Source organism: Phalaenopsis equestris, unplaced genomic scaffold (genome assembly GCF_001263595.1).
Source record: "Phalaenopsis equestris unplaced genomic scaffold, ASM126359v1 Scaffold233067, whole genome shotgun sequence".
Classification (NCBI taxonomy): Eukaryota; Viridiplantae; Streptophyta; class Magnoliopsida; order Asparagales; family Orchidaceae; genus Phalaenopsis; species Phalaenopsis equestris.
Genome location: NW_018251021.1, coordinates 50,285 through 68,026, shown reverse-complemented (window position 1 = coordinate 68,026; position 17,742 = coordinate 50,285). Strand labels below are relative to the sequence as shown.

The 17,742-nt window shown below is 34.5% G+C and overlaps 1 protein-coding gene across 1 annotated transcript in view; it reads left to right on the top strand.

Annotated features, from left to right (window-relative positions):
* Positions 1 to 14,110, top strand: part of LOC110038551 (peroxisome biogenesis protein 22) — a 41,762-nt gene extending 27,652 nt beyond the window's left edge. The window contains exons 6-8 of the mRNA XM_020743424.1: positions 1,285 to 1,350; positions 13,420 to 13,521; positions 13,606 to 14,110. Of these exons, the coding sequence (XP_020599083.1) occupies positions 1,285 to 1,350; positions 13,420 to 13,521; positions 13,606 to 13,716 (279 nt within the window). The 3' untranslated portion in view covers positions 13,717 to 14,110. The remainder of the gene's footprint in view (positions 1 to 1,284; positions 1,351 to 13,419; positions 13,522 to 13,605) is intronic.
* The last annotated feature ends 3,632 nt before the right edge of the window (positions 14,111 to 17,742 follow it).

Sequence of the window (17,742 nt, the reverse complement as noted above, 5' to 3'; positions counted from 1 at the left end):
AGAGCACTAAAAATTCAATAATAAATTATATAAAAGAAATTAGATAAAAATAGTAGTTATTGAAATAAGAAACTCTAGCCTCATGTTAACACAAGTAAATGACTTGTATCACACTTGAAAGAATCATACGTTTAACTTGTACACAAAATATTGAAATATGGAAGAAAAATTTTTCTTCAATCAAAGATTATTATGACATATCTCAAAATATCTATTTATGGAGCTCTCATCTCCAATTTAGTGGATATAGTTGTTACAAAGCCAACCTAGTACTATTCTGGATAACCATTAAGTTCACTCTTGTGCCTTATCCCAAAACAAATTGAATTTAAAATAACCGCAATATTGATTTATTCTGTGAGTAGAAACTGAGCTGCATTCAGGCAAAACTTATGATTAACAAAGGCAAGATAAGGCACAAGCATGAATCCTACAACAACCCCTAACAAGGCTGCGCTACATTCTCTAAAGCTTTCCTCAAAACTACAATCCTGAAAACAAGATTTATCACTGATAGATGCTATAATCCCTCATGATTGTTTTGTATCAACCTGCCTTCTTGATGCATCTTCTGTTACCATTGAACTTGCCTAAGCATTTAAGAAAGGTTTGTATTAGGGAAAATGCTCAAGTCACGTCCATTCAAGATAAGGTGATAAAAAAACGCAGGTCTGCCTATTTGTTTCGTAACTTTGATTAACCTTTGTTTCATTACTGTGCTCTTTTCTTTTAACTTGTATGTAGCATAAATTTGGTTCTTTCACAAATATCGTAATTTTTAATCTTTTTAAATATTTTTTAAAAAATTTCGATTAGTTGGCATCTTCTGATCTTGAGGGTTTCATTGATGATACTAAACTATGCTGACAATAAGTTACTTATTATTTTGAAACCTCATAGATGCACGTCCCTTAATGCTCTTCTTTGTTGTTTTCATGCACATCAAGATTTGCATAGAAGGAAAGGTAAAGTGAAGGAAGCATAAAGATGCAAGATGCATCAAATAATATTGTTTGAAGTAATTGTGGAATGACAAGACTTAGATTTTGATTTACTTAATGTGAGTAAAATTTTTGAGAATCTTTCTTAGCAGTGTTTTAGTCATTGAATGATAAAAGCGGTTTTCTTTATCTGTTTAAAGTTTGCTTTTTAGAATATTTTTTTGACTTCTAATTTGTCTATCATGCATAGAACTTTTCTTTCTACCCAGGGTAAAAGAACTTTTTTGTTTGCTTTTGATCTTTTAATTTTGGTATTTTTCAATCAAGGGTAAACTATTTTCAGGAAAGAGTTCTCTCAGCTTTGGAAAATAATGGATTGTTTGGTTCAGGTGGCTTGACTAGGGACAAGGTATGTTATCGCTAAACTTATAAACTTTTGTTATGAAAGTACACATCTTCTGGGAATTTTTTTACATATAGGAGATTAAACAAAGAAGTATCAACATTTTATCCTTATTTTGAGAATTATTTGTTTGACGAATTGGCTATGCATCTTTCTTGCGATATAAACTTCATTTTTTAGTTGTTACTTTGCTGGATCTTTTTTTTTCTAGTGCATTGTAATTGTGACTAAGCTAATACTTTGTATTTTATCCATCTTATGCTCGTCTAAAACTTGAGAGTTTATGATTAGTTATCAGTGTCTGGAATTAGAATTTGAATGTTTATGGTAGTTTTGTTGTTATCAATTTGAGATTCCTTAAATGCTTTTATCAATTGTCAGATATGTATTGAATTCTGATCATGTTCTCACTTGTTTGGAGTTTGACAATCTGAGGAGCATTTTTTTCTGTTCATGTATTCTACAAAGACTTAAAAAAGTGGAATGCATGTTTTTTTACTAGTTTAAATTTTGTACAATAATGGATGAAAAGCTATAACATTTTTGTTAGAAAATGTATATTTTCAAAATTTAAAGTGGAGTACTTAATAAATTATTCATATAAAATGTATATTTTTATTATTCTCTGCTAAAAACATCACAAAATAAAGTATGCAATTATAAAATAAACATTGCAATAATAAAAGCTATTTGGATAATATTAATACTAAATTTAAAATATCAAATTTTTTTTTTTAAAAGTTTAATTCCAATATCATTCATAATAAAATAAAATAAGATTTAGCAATATGATCATCTCTAATTGGAGGTAATGCATTTAATTTTAGGTTAATTATTAGTGCTAGCCCATAATCCTATCCTCTTCATTGATACCTTCATCTTCATCCAAGAAAAAATATAGGCTTTAAGCATTGATTATCAACTTCAAGTATTCCCAATAACGTTCATTATAACTAATGTATCGCCTCCAACATCTCACAATTATCTCTTCTCAAGTGTATTTTGGGCTCTTAGATAGATGATAGAGATTAATATGCTTAAATATTAAAACTTCTCCTATTTGATGAGTGATATTGTTCCTTTTAAGTGAGGTAATAAAATAATTTATACTCAAACTTCTTTCATAATAAGAAGCTAAACACGGTTGGGGAAACAATTTAAAGTCAAACTTACAACATTGGGAAACTAACTTCATACATGTTTCTATCTGTAATGCTTCTAAAGTTATTGAGTCTTTATCTTTTTAAGCTACTTTGAATCCAAAGTAATTAGCAAACTTCCAATCAATGATTAAACTTTTTTCAGCAATTAAAAAAAAAATCCCTTTCAGGTATTTGTTCCTTTAATTGATATATTCATATCTTTATGTAAAGTAAGCACAGTTTCGAGCTTCATTTACTTAAATATGGCTGTAATACCTAATAAAATGTGTCTAACAAGTGACATTACTAGTAAAAAATAGGATTAATTCAAAGTCAGAAGAAATTTGAATTTTACATTGAATTTTGAGCGTGAACTAAGTAATAAAGCGGAGTATTATTTTTATTCCATCTTTCTGCTAGAATATTATATACAATCTTATAAAAAGTGGAGTTTTCATTATCTCTCTTTCCATAGTGTACATATGTGATCTCATTCTTCTTCTTTATTATAGAATCCTATTTGCAATAAACAAGGTGGAGATAAGTTTCGTCCATATCAAACATTTTCAACATGCCATATATATATATATATCTAGGTCTGGTCCGTCCATTTTCTCCATCTGAAAAGTACTGATTCATCTCTAGCATATTATTCCCATTAGTATGATTTTTCACCTCCTTTTGTACTCTATTCTTCCTTCTACGATACTTTTGCACATGCCATTCATCCCTTAAACCTTTTGAAATATCTTTCAAAGGAGTTTCAGAGAGAGTATTAGAGAGAGTATCAGAGCGATGAGTATAAAGAGAAATATTATCCATATTCAAGGCATCAGGGAGAGAAGCCGAGAGTATTGATAGGAGGGTCCTGAGCAGGTAGAACCTGCCTAGGATTTTGAACCGAGGCCATAGCATTAGAAAAGGTAGGGTCCTGGTTTTTATTACCATTCGAACTAAAGGGGAGAGAGGTAGAAGTCCCCTCAGTAGTAGAGATGATAGGAGGGTCCAGAGCAGGTAAAACCTGCCTTGTATTCTCAACCGGGACAATAGCATTAGAGAATGTAGGGTCCTGGTTTTTATCAGCATTCGGAATAACAGGGAGAGAGGCAGAAGCCCCCTCAATATTAGGGATATCAGGAGGAATCGAGTCCGATAAAGAGGCAGAAACCCCCTCAATATTAGGGATATCAGGAAGAATCGAGGCCGATAGCACCTGCTCAATTCTACCCTCGGCAGGAGCCGTAGGGATAAGAGAGGGGTGGGACACGGTTGGTAAATCAACCTGAACAGCCGCAACATTAGCCATGTGCGGTTGTTTCCTACCATCCCCTTTTAGGATGCAACTTGAAACATTGATCCTGATCATGACTAAACATTTGACAGTGTGTACAATAGGAGGGGCGTTGTTCTAAAAATACCTGTTGCCAGTAACCAATGTGCTTCGACCCAATCCAAACCTCATCAGGAGGAGGTAAGGTAACATCCCTTTCAATTAAAACTCTAGCCATGGAAGGTCTTGTGCTTGTGAGATTATAGGATTATAGGTGGGAGCATCTAATTTTAGAGGTCTCCCGAACATAGCCGCTAAAGAGAAGAGAATTTTGTGATTGAAGGGATGAACTTTCAAATATGGGAATCTAAGCCAGACTGGAGTAATAGGAGTCTCTGCTTTAGGATCCCAAAATTTGCTGACCATTTAATACCTTCATAACGCAGTCCTCAAACCACACCACACGTTTCGCAAACAGGCGTGTATAATCATCTTCATTAGACAGTTGAATCAAAATGTGCCTTCCATCCAAAGGACCAATCTTCCATTCTCCCGTAAGCCTCATCAATTCAAAATGTTTTCGAAGAAACTCCAATTTTGGAATCCCATAGAGGAACTTTCCTACCAGATGAAGACGGCAGGAAGAGGCAAGTTTGCCGTTCTCGGCATCAGAGAGGAAGAGAGCAAGTTTTCCCCCTTTCTGGCCAGGACGTCGAACGAAAGAAGTATCGGAATCGAGCGCGAGATTATTGTAGAAAGCAGAAGGGAAGTTTGGAACACCATCAGCGGTGACACTAGCATAAGAACGAGGCCTTTTATCGGTGTCACCGAGGCCGCTGACCGTCATTCCAGCGTAAGAGCGAGCCATGAAGAACGATCACTCGCGTTGCCATCGAATCACAAACCCTAGCAGAGACGGAGGCGGAAACATGGCGCTATATATATATATATATATATATATAGTGAAGGAGATTCACAGCTTAATGGTTGACTTCCAATTTGTCTATGGTCTTTCATTTAATGCTAGTAAATGTAACATATACTTGGGAAACATGGTCAATCGTTCTAATGCATGCTGGATTGTCAATTTTACGGGTTTCTCCCACTCTACCCTTCCTCTTAAATATTTGGGGGTTTTTCTCCTTAAAGGTAGAAAGAGACGTATACAGTTTGATGAGGTGGTGAAAAAGGTACGGAAAAGAATTTTGGATTGGAAAAATAATTTCCATTCCTTTGGGGGTCGTATTACACTGCTCAGGAGTATCCTTCACTCTCTTCCTTTATACACTTTTCAAGTACTTCAACCCAAAAAAAACACTATTTTGAACCTTGATAGATGTTTCAATAAGTTTTTATGGGTGAAAAATCATTCTGGTAGAAGATGAATGCCTTGGAAGGATATTTGCAAACCACTGTATGCTAGTGGTTTGGGCTTCAAATCTCTACAACCTATTACTGATATTAATGTTTTTAAGCAATGGTTTAATTTCAGGAAAAGAGAGTCTTTATGGGCTAATTTCATGCACGAGAAATATTGCCGCTTCTCTCATCCTGCTTTAATTAATTGGCGGTTGGGGAATTCCACGATGTTGAGGAGATTGTTTTATATTAGAGATTGTGCAAGAATTTCATTTATTTGGAGATGGGTAGTGAAAATCTTTCTTTCTGGCAAGATTGTTGGTCTCATGTTTTACTTGATACGAGGGATACGAGGTATTCCAGTCTCAAAGTGTCAGATACTTGGGTTGACGATCATTGAAATCTCTCTCTTCATACTAGCATTTTGGGGATGGAGGGAACTACGTTCATTTCCACTACGGCATTTTGGGGATGGAGGGAGCTACGTTCATTTCCACCATTCCTATTGATCCTCAATTGCATGATACTCATTCTTTGAAATTTCCCATGACTAGCTCCATCAGCTTTATATGCCTCTTTGCTTTGCATAATTTTCAAAAAATCCCTTGGGGAGAGGGGGTATGGAGTTGGGCATTAACTCCTATGTCTTTCCTGGCATGACACATTTTTCATTCTATAATACCATGTGATAATATATTAAAATTGAAAGGTTTGAGAATCGCCTCTCGTTGTTTGTGTAATTCGGCAGAAGAGACTATAGAGCATATTTTCTTCTCGTCTTTTTTTATTTATTTATTTGGAGGAAGGTTGGTTTGTGGTTTGACACTATAATTACTTCTGAGAGGAATCTTTTGCTCACTACCTTGATTTGCAATCTGGACCGTAAGCAGAAACATTTTTGGCAAATTTACTCTTACATCATATGTTGGTTTATCTGGATGGCTCGTAATGACATTATTCATGAAGGTAAGGTCATTCAGAATATGATGATCTTTACCAATATCATTGCTTACATTAATAAACTGTGAAGAATGGGGAGTTTTAAAAAAAAAGTTTCTTTTCGGGCATCAATTATTTTCTTTCTTTGGGACCTACGAATTTGGATGAGAGGAGGCTCCCTCATCCACCGATTTTGGTTAGATGGCAGCCACCTCCTAGGGGGTGGATAAGTTTAACACGGATGAGAGTTGGAAAGCCAACAGTGCTGGATGTGGGGGCATTGCTAGGAACTATGCAGAGAACTGTATTCTTTTCTTTTCATCTTCTTCTTATGCTGATATTCTCATAGAGGCTGAGGCTCGATCTATTTTAACGGCTGCTAGTATGGCTCAATTTCTCAGCTAACAGTTTATTATTTTTGAATGTGATAATCATATCTTGGTTGATATTTTGGCAAATGATGTCGACGCCCCTTGGGATATAGTTTATTATATAAAGAGGATTAAAGACTTAATCTCAAAAATGAATGTCATGTGGAGTTTCAATTACCGGGAGGGTAATCAACTTGCTAATTGACTTGCTAATTTAGGTAGTTCCACTTATATTTATAGGGTGGGATCTTCTCCCCCCTTCTTTACACACTTAACTGGTTGGTGACAATATCGATGCTCCTTATATTCGAAGGGATGTTTCCTCTTAAATCAATTTCTTTAGCTGGGTGTTATGTTTCGGCCCAGGCTCTTTTTTTGGTCTGTATTTACTCTTATTTATATACTTTCGGGTGCTTTGGTTGCTTGGTTTTGTGTGGAGCAGGCAACATATATATTTGCTTCACATGGTGGATGGTTTTATAATGCTAGCATGGAGGCCCAAGGCTCCTTTGCTACATATGAGATGATTATTTTGGGAAGCCCAGGACTCCTTTGGCTATGTTTTGGTGGCAATGGAGTTGGGTCTTACATCAGATTTTGGCTTAGGGGGGATTTAGTGGAGATACGACATATGGAATTTGCAGTAATTTTTTTGGATTTGCGGTTGAGATTGGGTATTGGAGGTTAAGTATATTGCTCCAACTTTACCTTTTTTCTGTAAACGGTCTTGATATCTTCGATTTGGAGGCTCATAGCTCCAAATTTATACGGGTTTTCCACTTTATCTCTAGGACTGGGAAGTGTGTCCTTATTTATGATATGCATTTCTGGAATGGGGGTTGGAGGACTGTGGAACATTATCTTTCTTTTTTTGCTCACTTATCTTCTTGCTTGTTTAGTGTTTTCATAGTTTTTTAGCTGCATGTTTTTGAATTTTGGGATTTGCTCGTTGCTGCTATTTCCAACTTTCAAGACGTCTGGTTTTTGGCTTGCAACTTGCGTTACCTTCTGCTTCATTTTTTATACATGTTCATATGAGGATACTTCAATTTTTGGGTATACGTTTTGGTTGGATACAAATATATTTTGGTTTACATTTACCTTTGTTTCATCCTTATTTCCTTTTTGGGTGGAGTTGTAATGCGGAAAAAAGAACCCCTAGGACTATATGTATTTTCTTTATTTTTAGCGGTGATCCTTTTTCTCTCCAATATTTTGTTACCGCTTTTGTTATTAACGCGTATGGAGTCATGAGTAGCTCTTTTTATAAATAAATAAATAAATATATATATATATATATACATATATATATATATATATACGCTATATAAAAATAATAATATAATTTATCCTGTCCCACTAAAAATCATTCAAATTTTTTTCCTTCATAAATTTGGCTCTATCTATATCATCTAAATGCTATATGCTCCATTTATGATTTAGTATCATAGCATATTATTATTATTATTATTTTATTATGAATTGAACAAAATAATTATACTTAATACAAAATAGGTCTCTGTAATTGTCTATAATTTTAGTTTCACAAACTTATTGAAAATTGACAATCTAAATAAGTGATTAATGATGAAAGTCTTGATAAAGTCAGTATCTCTAAGTAATTTCATTTTCTTCAATATTCTTTGAAATAAAAATATTTTTAATGCTCAGATCAATTTATGATTAAAAAAAATCCAAAAAAAATGAGAATTTATCCTTACACGCCCCTTTATGGTTAGTAGCTTTTATAAATATAATTCTAGATTATATGATGCCAATGAAATTAATGAAACATTCTTTGTTCATCTATCCAAACACACAAGAATATGGTATTTAGTTTCTCAATTCAAATCTCCTTTGTGGGCTCAAATATTATATTAACATTTGATATTTCCTATTGAAGAAAAAATTGTTCTTAATAGGTTTTTATAAAAAAAAATAGTATATTTAGTGTTTGCAATGTTTGTTGCATATGAGATTGATTATTCTATGATTTATTTCTTTCCAAGTAATATTTAAAAGCTTCTGAGTAAAATATTCTTTCAAAGAAATTCTTTATATAAATGATCTTTAACTTGCAAATTGAACAACTTTTCAATAACACTAGAACACTACAAAAGAAAGTCATCAATCATGAGAAATTATATTCTATGAAATCCATGATCGAACTAGATTGATAAAGTAGAAATTATGAAACAATGCGCACATATATGTTGTTTTATCAATCAAGTTAAAACCCATCAAGGAGTGCAATGAAATTATAATTTATCACTTAGAATAAAGACTACACCGGGCTCGACACTAGGGCCTGTGGTTTCGACTCCACTCTAGGAGTTCATGGCTTCAACGAACATGGGCTTTGGCACAGGCGTTGCAAGTGTTTAGCTTTGTCTTCAACCACGGGTATCAAAACCTATGGATCAACATTAATGAACATGGTGTTCAACTCTTGTGTGTGGCAAAAAGGATTGTAGGTTTAGCAGAGATCTGCAGGTTCTTTGATGAACATAGAGGGAGCTACGACAATCGACTCCGATGAATGTTGAAGGGACCTTTGATATCAGCTTCAATGACACCCTCAACACTAATGAATGCTAGAGGAAGTTTCCTTGCGACACAACGAGAGGATGTAATTTTGACTACTTGGTATAATTAAGGCTACACATAAAATTATAAATTTCTATCCTCTGTCACATTTCTTTTCTCAAACCATGTCTAACTCGTTGATGTTGTGTCCGGGTGACACGGATAGCTTTAAGAAAACAACCAAGTAATTCACTAAAGGTCAACTGCCAACTCGAGAATTTACTGCTAAAAAATTTCAAGAAAAGAAAAGAACTATAAACAAAAAATGTACTCCAAAGTCAGGCTATTATAAACTTTGACACAGTTAAATTGGATTTCACAACTAGGTCACTAGTTACTCTTCTTTGTTTGGTTCAGGATGAAGATAGTTGCTTTTGATTATTCACCGATTCTTTCACGTTTCTTCTTGTTTATGGCTTGAGATCAATGGTGTTTTGACATCCTGTCTTCCACTTATAGGTTCTCTCAGAATTTAGGCCAAGGAAGCCCGATATGTTCTTTTGCAAACATTACAAAGTTAAACTAGAGAGAAAACTTATTGGGAAACAAGCAATTCTTGACATTCATGAATTATGTGGTTGAATCGGGACTGAACTTAAAAAAATTTCAGAATAGCTATTGCAGTATGTGGAACCCTTGATTCAGGAAGTGAACTCAATCTTGCTGGCTGGTTTGACCATCATTGGTTACCAGCAGCCTGGATGCTGGAAGATGGTAGTAATGCTGATTATTTGTGTTTCTTGCCCTTTGAACTTAGCCGGGCGGCAAGCCTACAACAAAAACTTCTAATTCCTGCAACTAGAAGTGATTGAACGTACTGACAAGCAGAAAGAAAGGTTTATGGTTTAGGGCCACCTAAAGCTAATTTTAGGGTAAATCCACTTCAATGAAGTGAAAACTCTCCCTCTCAAATCTAACATGAAAAACTCAGCCTTTCTTAACATATGTCGAAAGTAAAACATCTACTCTTCGAATCGGATCATCAGATGGTCGATGTTTAATGTGACCAAACCATCTAAGACGACTTTCACAGTACACTGGGGTAAAAAATATTATGGCAAAACCACTGCTACGCTTAGACATTGGTATTCCTTACCCCTGCCCTTGAATTGTTTCTTCTTCGTTCACTTCCTCCATGCGCCTTGTTTAGTGAATGACACAACTCGACACGTCAGAGAACTTCATGACATCTGAAGCATTTCCTGGCAGGTATTAATGGGTACGACACTCTTCTCAGGCTTCTCACTCGAAGTGGCTCTATCGTGCTCCTCTTGAGGCGTCGAACCGTGGATGGCTAGAAAGGTGCCGACAACAGGTTGGGCGGTGGTGAGGAAATCTGCGAAGGGTCAGCAACATGTTGGGGCGTCTGTGAGGAATGGATGGGAATGTAAGGGGAGGGAAAAGGAGGCGACATGGTGGCAAAAACAAATTCGATGAGGCGGTGGCGAAGGAAAGGTTGCAGGAGAGGGAAAATTGAGGATAAGTTTCTTAACATAATAGAACTATAGCCAGAACACCATTTGATCCTTGGGAGATGGTTATCAAAGCACGTGCTTGCCTTCTGATTCAACCCTAAGAGGGGAACACTGTAAGCCGATGATTGCCTTGAACATAAACATACACAAAATCTCTCCCTAAACACATTCAAACAACATATACATACTATTAGGCAAATAAGGAGTGACCCACTCTTTTGGAAGGCACTTTCAAAACCTAGGAACCGAATCAGTCCAGCTTCTTGTTGCAAAAGTTCAGTGCAGATCTAGCTCTTCCCTGCCCGCCTATTGGTCCGGCGTATCCATGCATGCATTTTGCTTGTCCACACTAGCGTCCCGCTCTTCTACACCTGCTTCAAAGGATGGTGTTTTCTGTGTTAAAACTTTAGAGTTCAATTGATAGAGTGGAGTGGAGATAAACATTAGGAAAACAATTGATATAGTGGCAGTGGTGGAGACGAACATAAAACTTTTGAAGGAAGATGTTTGTAATTTTGTGTTGTATTTGAGTTATGGAGTTTATAAGATGTTTCCTTAGGAAATTAAGATGGTGAATTGGAAAAAAATGCAAGAAAAATTATTGGAACCCTAATTTGGCCGACTTAATAAATTACTCATTTCTTTGGAATTTTTAAAGGATGCGATTGGATTTCTGCTAGGGGTGTAAAGGAGTCGAGCCTGGCTTGTGTGACACCTAACTCCACTTGGTTTGTTAAATTAAGGGAAAGCTTGAACTTGAGCTTGTGTATGCAACATGAACTCTACTTTTCAGAATAATTGTATGCTCAAATTCATCTTGGTGGGTCAATGGAGTAGGCTTCATAATGCAAGCTTGCTTGAGAAGGCATTGACAATGTGATAGCTCCCTTGAGAAGCCATTGCGGGGGAAGCTTGTCGATGAAGTTGTCGACGACTACATCGCAATGGGAGTTTGTTGGAAAGGGCTTCGACGGAGTGATTATACTCTTTGGAGAAGCTCCAATGGGGTGGTAGCTTGCTAGAGTAAGCATTACAATGGAATCTTGCCAATGGCGGCAACAGGATGAGCCCATTGCAAATTACATCGATAGCATGATGGGATCTCAATGGAGAAGCATCGACACGAGTAATCGCTCACAAGTGAAATGACTATTGGATGCAACAAGAAATCTAATGGGGTATAAAGTGAAATGTGGGAGAAAAAAGGTTTAATGTAAAACTATGGGAGAAATCTAACCAATTTGCAACCCATTGAGCCAAGTAGCTCGCAAGAAACAAGCCAAGGTTGGCCAAGCTCAAAGTTGAGCTCTTATATTATATAAGCTATAATTTCAGCTCGTAGCTTAAAAATCTTGACTCATGAGCTTATTAGTTTGTCAGACTCAAAGTATTAACTGGGCTGATTTGCGAGACCCTTAAAATTTGTGGTTAATGAAAGAAAAGATGGAGAGATGGTAGAGAAAAAAAAATTTCACACATTTTAAACAAAATAATTTATACCCCATCGAAGGGAAAGTATTAACTGGGCTACCTAGCCAAACCTTTCCATGAGGAAGAGGGTGATGAGCAATCCTTTTAATTGGTTCACACTAAACTTTCATTATAACATTTGCAATATGTTTAAAAAACATTCTAGATTTTTTGCCCTTTAAAGATAGAATTTTTTTCCAAATATGAGTTGACTCCTTATTCGTAGGAAGTGGTTGTTCAAATGTGAGAGAGTGGCAGTCACTCTCATATTTTTAGAGCAGTGGTTGATCGGGCAACTTTGTTGAAGCATAAATCAAACTAAATTGAGTATATATTTAAATGATTTAGTTTTGTTGCACTTATAATTTTATAGGTTTGATTTTTTCAATTATTTAATTTTGCTCAATTGGTTTAACAAATTTGTTTACCAATCCAACTGAGCTTAACCTAATGCACACCCTTAATCTTAATCAATAATGTCAGAAGTAGTAAGAAACTAAATTTAATTAGTTTCTTTTAATTGATTATAAATCTTTGTAGCCTTGTAGTCAATTAAATTTTTAAAAAATACTACTCATCAAAGATATATATATATAATTGATTAATAGTATTTCGAGTCAAAGCGAGCCGAACACGAACGAATAAATATTTATTCGTGTTATTCGTGTTCGGCTCGTTAACTTAGCGAACGAGCCGAACACGAGCTTCTTAACGAGCCAAACACGAGCTATTCGCGAACAACGAGCCGTTTTGACAGCCCTATGTGCGAGTTTAGTTGCGTCTGTAGTTACATTGTGTAAGCTGAACGAAGATGATTTGCAGTTTTAGCAGAACGAAGGGCTTTATTGGGTATAAAAGTGCCATAGATCAAGCAACTTTCGGGTCCTTTATAGCTACTACAGGAAGATTCTCTTGCTTACTTGGTTAATGGCTATAAAATTTGTAATTGTTTTAACAACATTAAGAAAGGCTTATTTAAGAAGAAATTATTTACTTCAGGATTGTAAAGCCCTCATTCTCTTGTGGGATGGCGTTAAAATAACTGTGGCCTATAAATTTCTTTGTCAAACATGGACTTCTCTGTCGCTGAACCTTCTTGGTTTATTCAAGCTTTTGGCCGGGGAATTTTTTTTTCTATCATGCTACTTACATAATCACTGATTAACATTTTAACTAGTCTCGTAATGAAGTAATACCCCATTAAGAAATATTCAAGACAAGCTTGGCATCATAGCATAGTTATTGTTTTCACTTTCCGTATTCCTGTAATCTCAAATATATGCAGTCCTGGATTGTTTTTCTTTTCTTTGAGAAACTTAAGCAATATGTAATAAATCATGTGGCTTTAATCTGTGATCTTGTTGATATAAGCCACTATCATTTTCTCTGCTTTTTTTTAAAAAAAAAAAAAATTATTATTATTTATTTTAGGAATGAAATTAGTTTTATTGTTATGGATGCAGATACTCTTTTGCAGCACAGAGAATGGGAGAATTTCATTTGTTCGACAAATAGAAGCAGATTGGCATATCGATTCAAATCTTGATATAATCTCTCAACTCACTGTTAGTCAAATCTGGCCAGTCATGTTTCCATGCGCTGTTTCTCTGTTATCTTTTCTAAAGGTCATTGCCTGCTTTTCTTATCAGAGATTCATTAGGTGTCAACTCTACATCTCATCGGATGATGATCTTGGACAAATAGCGCCCAATGTGATCACTTCCACAAGTTTGGAGCAGTATCTATCACAAATTTATTGAGCATTACATACCCGGGCATTGTAATGCAGATGCATCAAGGAATCATACATTACCCGGCATTGCAAACTTCCGGGAGTGCATGAAGCTCCTCTGTCGTTTTCTTCTCAGTGATTCCTTTTGTGCAAATGTTGTTTGAGATCGACGTATACATTGTAAATAAGAAGCGAGGCCTGCCCTTATTTTCTGTCTTTTGTCCGCTCGTTTCTAACTTTAAGCACAAATGGCACCAACTGTTGATACTTCCGTTAGTGATCAGAAAATCTTGTGTGCTTGCAGTATTGCTCATGTTTCGTTTATCTTTTGGCATTGGCATTACAATCTAGAATCCATACTTGTGTTTTGTTTTTTGTACTACTTGTACAAGTGAAATGCGACCTTCTAGAACTTTATTTTCTTTGTTGGACTGTTTTAATTTCATCGAACTGTTTTATGTTCTAAAAATAAATGGTGCAATTTTTGTGAAATTAATGAACTGTTTGGGGCAGCTGCAGCGATGTTATGACTTTTATTTTTTATTAAAAAAAATTAGACCGTTAGCAGGTAAGATTATCAAAGACGTCTTTTTCATAATAGTGTCGTGAGAAAACAGAAAATGTTGTTTCTCCAAATGCCCGGCGATACCGTGCAATGCCACTGCTGCCATGAAAAGGAGAAAATTTTGTGTACGTAAGACAGTATGCAGTGCTCCGTACGGCAGTAGGTTACACGGAGGGTATTGGGGAGTTATATCCGCGTTATATCCCCTGCAACCTACCTGTAACTTACCTGTAACCAACTCTTTTAATTAGAAACACTTACTTAAAAATCAAAACAGCCTAAATACTCTTTTGTATGTGTGAGTAAATCCCAAATTAAGTTATAATATTATTATATTAAGCCAATGACATGGAATAAAAAAAGTTAAAAAATTGGGAAGATTAATTATACTAATTATTACAGTAGTAAACAAATAGGTTAAAGAAATATAAAACAAATAAGATTATAGACTTGGAAATTCTTACATATTTTGGTAAGCTTGAGGCTCACAACTGTGGCCGCTGAACTCTTTGAATCATGAGTTCTATATTAAAAGTCAAAAGAGCCTAAAAACTCATATGCATGCTATTAACGATCCAATTTTGAGCGGAGCGGGTTGGCTTGAAAAAATATTGATTCAAAATTTTGGCTTATAGCTGGACTTGTTTATTTCAAACCGATCTCAATTCGAGCCAAAATTTGAATTAATCTTCAAGTGATAAACGAAACGATATTCGAGCTAAATTCAGAACATTACTCTTTTACATGGGTGAATATAATCACATATTAAATTATAATATTACATATTATAATATGGCAATGACTTGGGATTACAAAAGGTTAATTTGGAATTTATAAGATCTTTCAATTTTATTTCACAACGCAATGATGGATTTTATCAAAAATGACATTACGGATTTTATCAAAAATGACATTTGATCATCCTATAATACTGGTAGTTTATTAAAATAAGCTCAATAAGTTTGTTTGAGGATGATTTCATTGTTAGATTTAAGTATGATTACAAAGAAGAATAGATTTTATCAAATGTATGTTTGCAAAACCAATTTTAGTCGGTCGATTCTTGATGAAAATAAATATTGCAACTTGTAAATTGAAATTTAATTTCGATTTCGTTAAATGGAATCTGAAAATATAAGAAAATTTTCTTCAGCAATATGAAGAAACAATTTTATATATGAAAAAGTTTAGCAAATGATAAGATTAATTTCAGTAAATCGGAATTTCATCAATATGAAAAGGTGATTTAGAGATTTGTATGAAACTTGCTTACGGAAAAGAAGTTGGAAAACAGTAGTGAGATTTCAAGCAAATATAAGGTGACAACAATCCTTCTCCCTTGAAAAATTTGCACTCAATTTGAAGATGAATCCCTTCTGATTCGGTTCATCAATTCAAAAAATTGAGAAAATTGTAGCAATTTTCCGGCATAATGGTTCGACTTATGTTGTTAGCCCAAAAATTTTTTTTCGAGAAAATTGAGCACAAATGGTACTATATTAGATTTGAACCTGCGACCTCATTGGAAAACCAAACTCTTCATCAACAATCGTTGCCATGGTTAAATGCGCAATTACCCCTTAAAATTTCAGTTATACAAAGATTTAGGAAAATAAGAAGAGTAGATTTTCATTCAGCCAAGGGATAAATTCTATAATGTAGGTAGCAGCAAAATAGGTTTGTAAGGAGTTAAAATGTATTTTAGGTTGCAATAATTATAGCCTTGTTAAGAGAATAGAGAGAGAGAGAGAGAGAGAGAGAGAGACATCCATAATATGCAAATATCTTATTGTGGAAAAATCATAAAAATATAAACCAATAGATTTCAACTCAAAATAACATTGCAAAATTCAAAAAGAATAAAATTACTTTTTGGCAAAAATTTTAAATGTTTAAATTAAAATTGAACATATAAGCTTAATTTATTAAAATTTAGCACATAAGCTACACCTTTTAACTTATATGACACAATAGAACTAATATACTGTTGGAATTATATTCAAAATTTCACATAATTTCATGCTACTTCTTGCAAATGCAATTAGTGGAATAAATCATTACATTCAATGATAAAAAATATAGATAATATATGACCTCCTTTAAATATATGCATATGAAAACAAATATTTAAACCAACATACATTTTACTGTCTCTTTTGGCAATATAACACTTGAAAATGGTAGAGAGAAGTGCGCAATATAATTCTTGAATTAGTGGAGCAATTTCAAGTAGTTTTAGTGGGATGCAACTTTGAAAATAAGTTAAAATTGATCAAGTAGGGCAGATTTATGGTTTAGGGTTTTGTTCTCTGACATTTACAAAGATGGCTAGATAATTAGTGGAATGGTTTAAGGACTTTCTCTCGTTGATATTTAATTTTTTTCATAAATTTTCAGCATACTTATGATATTAGAAAGTGAATTAGAATCAACTAGGTAGGGTGGAAACCTTAGCTTGACCGACACACTTAGGTAATGTTTATGGATTGAATGGATGAATTTAAGGCTTGAGCTAAAGGTTAAAAGATTTATTATTTAAGATAGAAATATGTGTAGAATTTACTTGGATAGCATTGTGATTTTAGCTTTGAAGATCTTTATTCGCTAAAAAATTGATTCAAATTTTGGTTTGGATCAAGAATGTATCGAAATAAACAAGCTGAGCTATGAGCCAAAATTTTGGATCGAATTTTTTTTCAAGCTGATTTCAAGCTGACCCCAAGAGCCAAAATTTTGGATCGAATTTTTTTCAAGCTGACCCCAGCTTGGCTTAAAATCAGATCTTTAACAGCTCTAGTGATGTTAGGGCTATGAATTTTGCGATTTTAGCTCGAGAATTGTTAATCGTTCAAAAATTGATTCGAATTTTGGCTTGGACCAAGATCAAATCAAAATAAATGAGTAGAACTACGAGCCACAATTTTGGATGAAATTTTTTCCAAGCTGATTTTGAGTCGAGCCTCGGAACATTAACATCTCTATAACTGGAGTAGATGATTATTTTTGGAGGGATTGAAAACCTCCAAAAGTCCAAGAGAAGAAGACTAGTTCATATTATTTTGTTCCTTTGGCTAAAACCTTTATGGTAAGGGAATGAAACTTTAAGTAAGATAATGATAGGGAATTACAGTACGATCAAATTATTGATGTGAAGGAATGATTCTAAAATAACAAAATAAAAAGAATTTGCATACAAAGTTAATATCTATTCATTAAAGAGGCATAAGATTGGGACTAGCCACTGAGCAAGTCTGGTGAAATTTGACCACTAAGCCTCTTCCCTTATGTTTATGTTCAACACTCCAACTTCACTAAAAACATTACTAATCACTTCATGCAGACCAATACACTAAACTAGAGGCCTGCTTTGGAGAGGGGAGGTTATGAATGGCAAGGTGGGATAGCCCATTTTAAATAACCATGGTCGGCTACTCAAATTTAAGTAAGCTACTATTAACGTAATGTTTCACTGTAAAATCATGGAAAAAT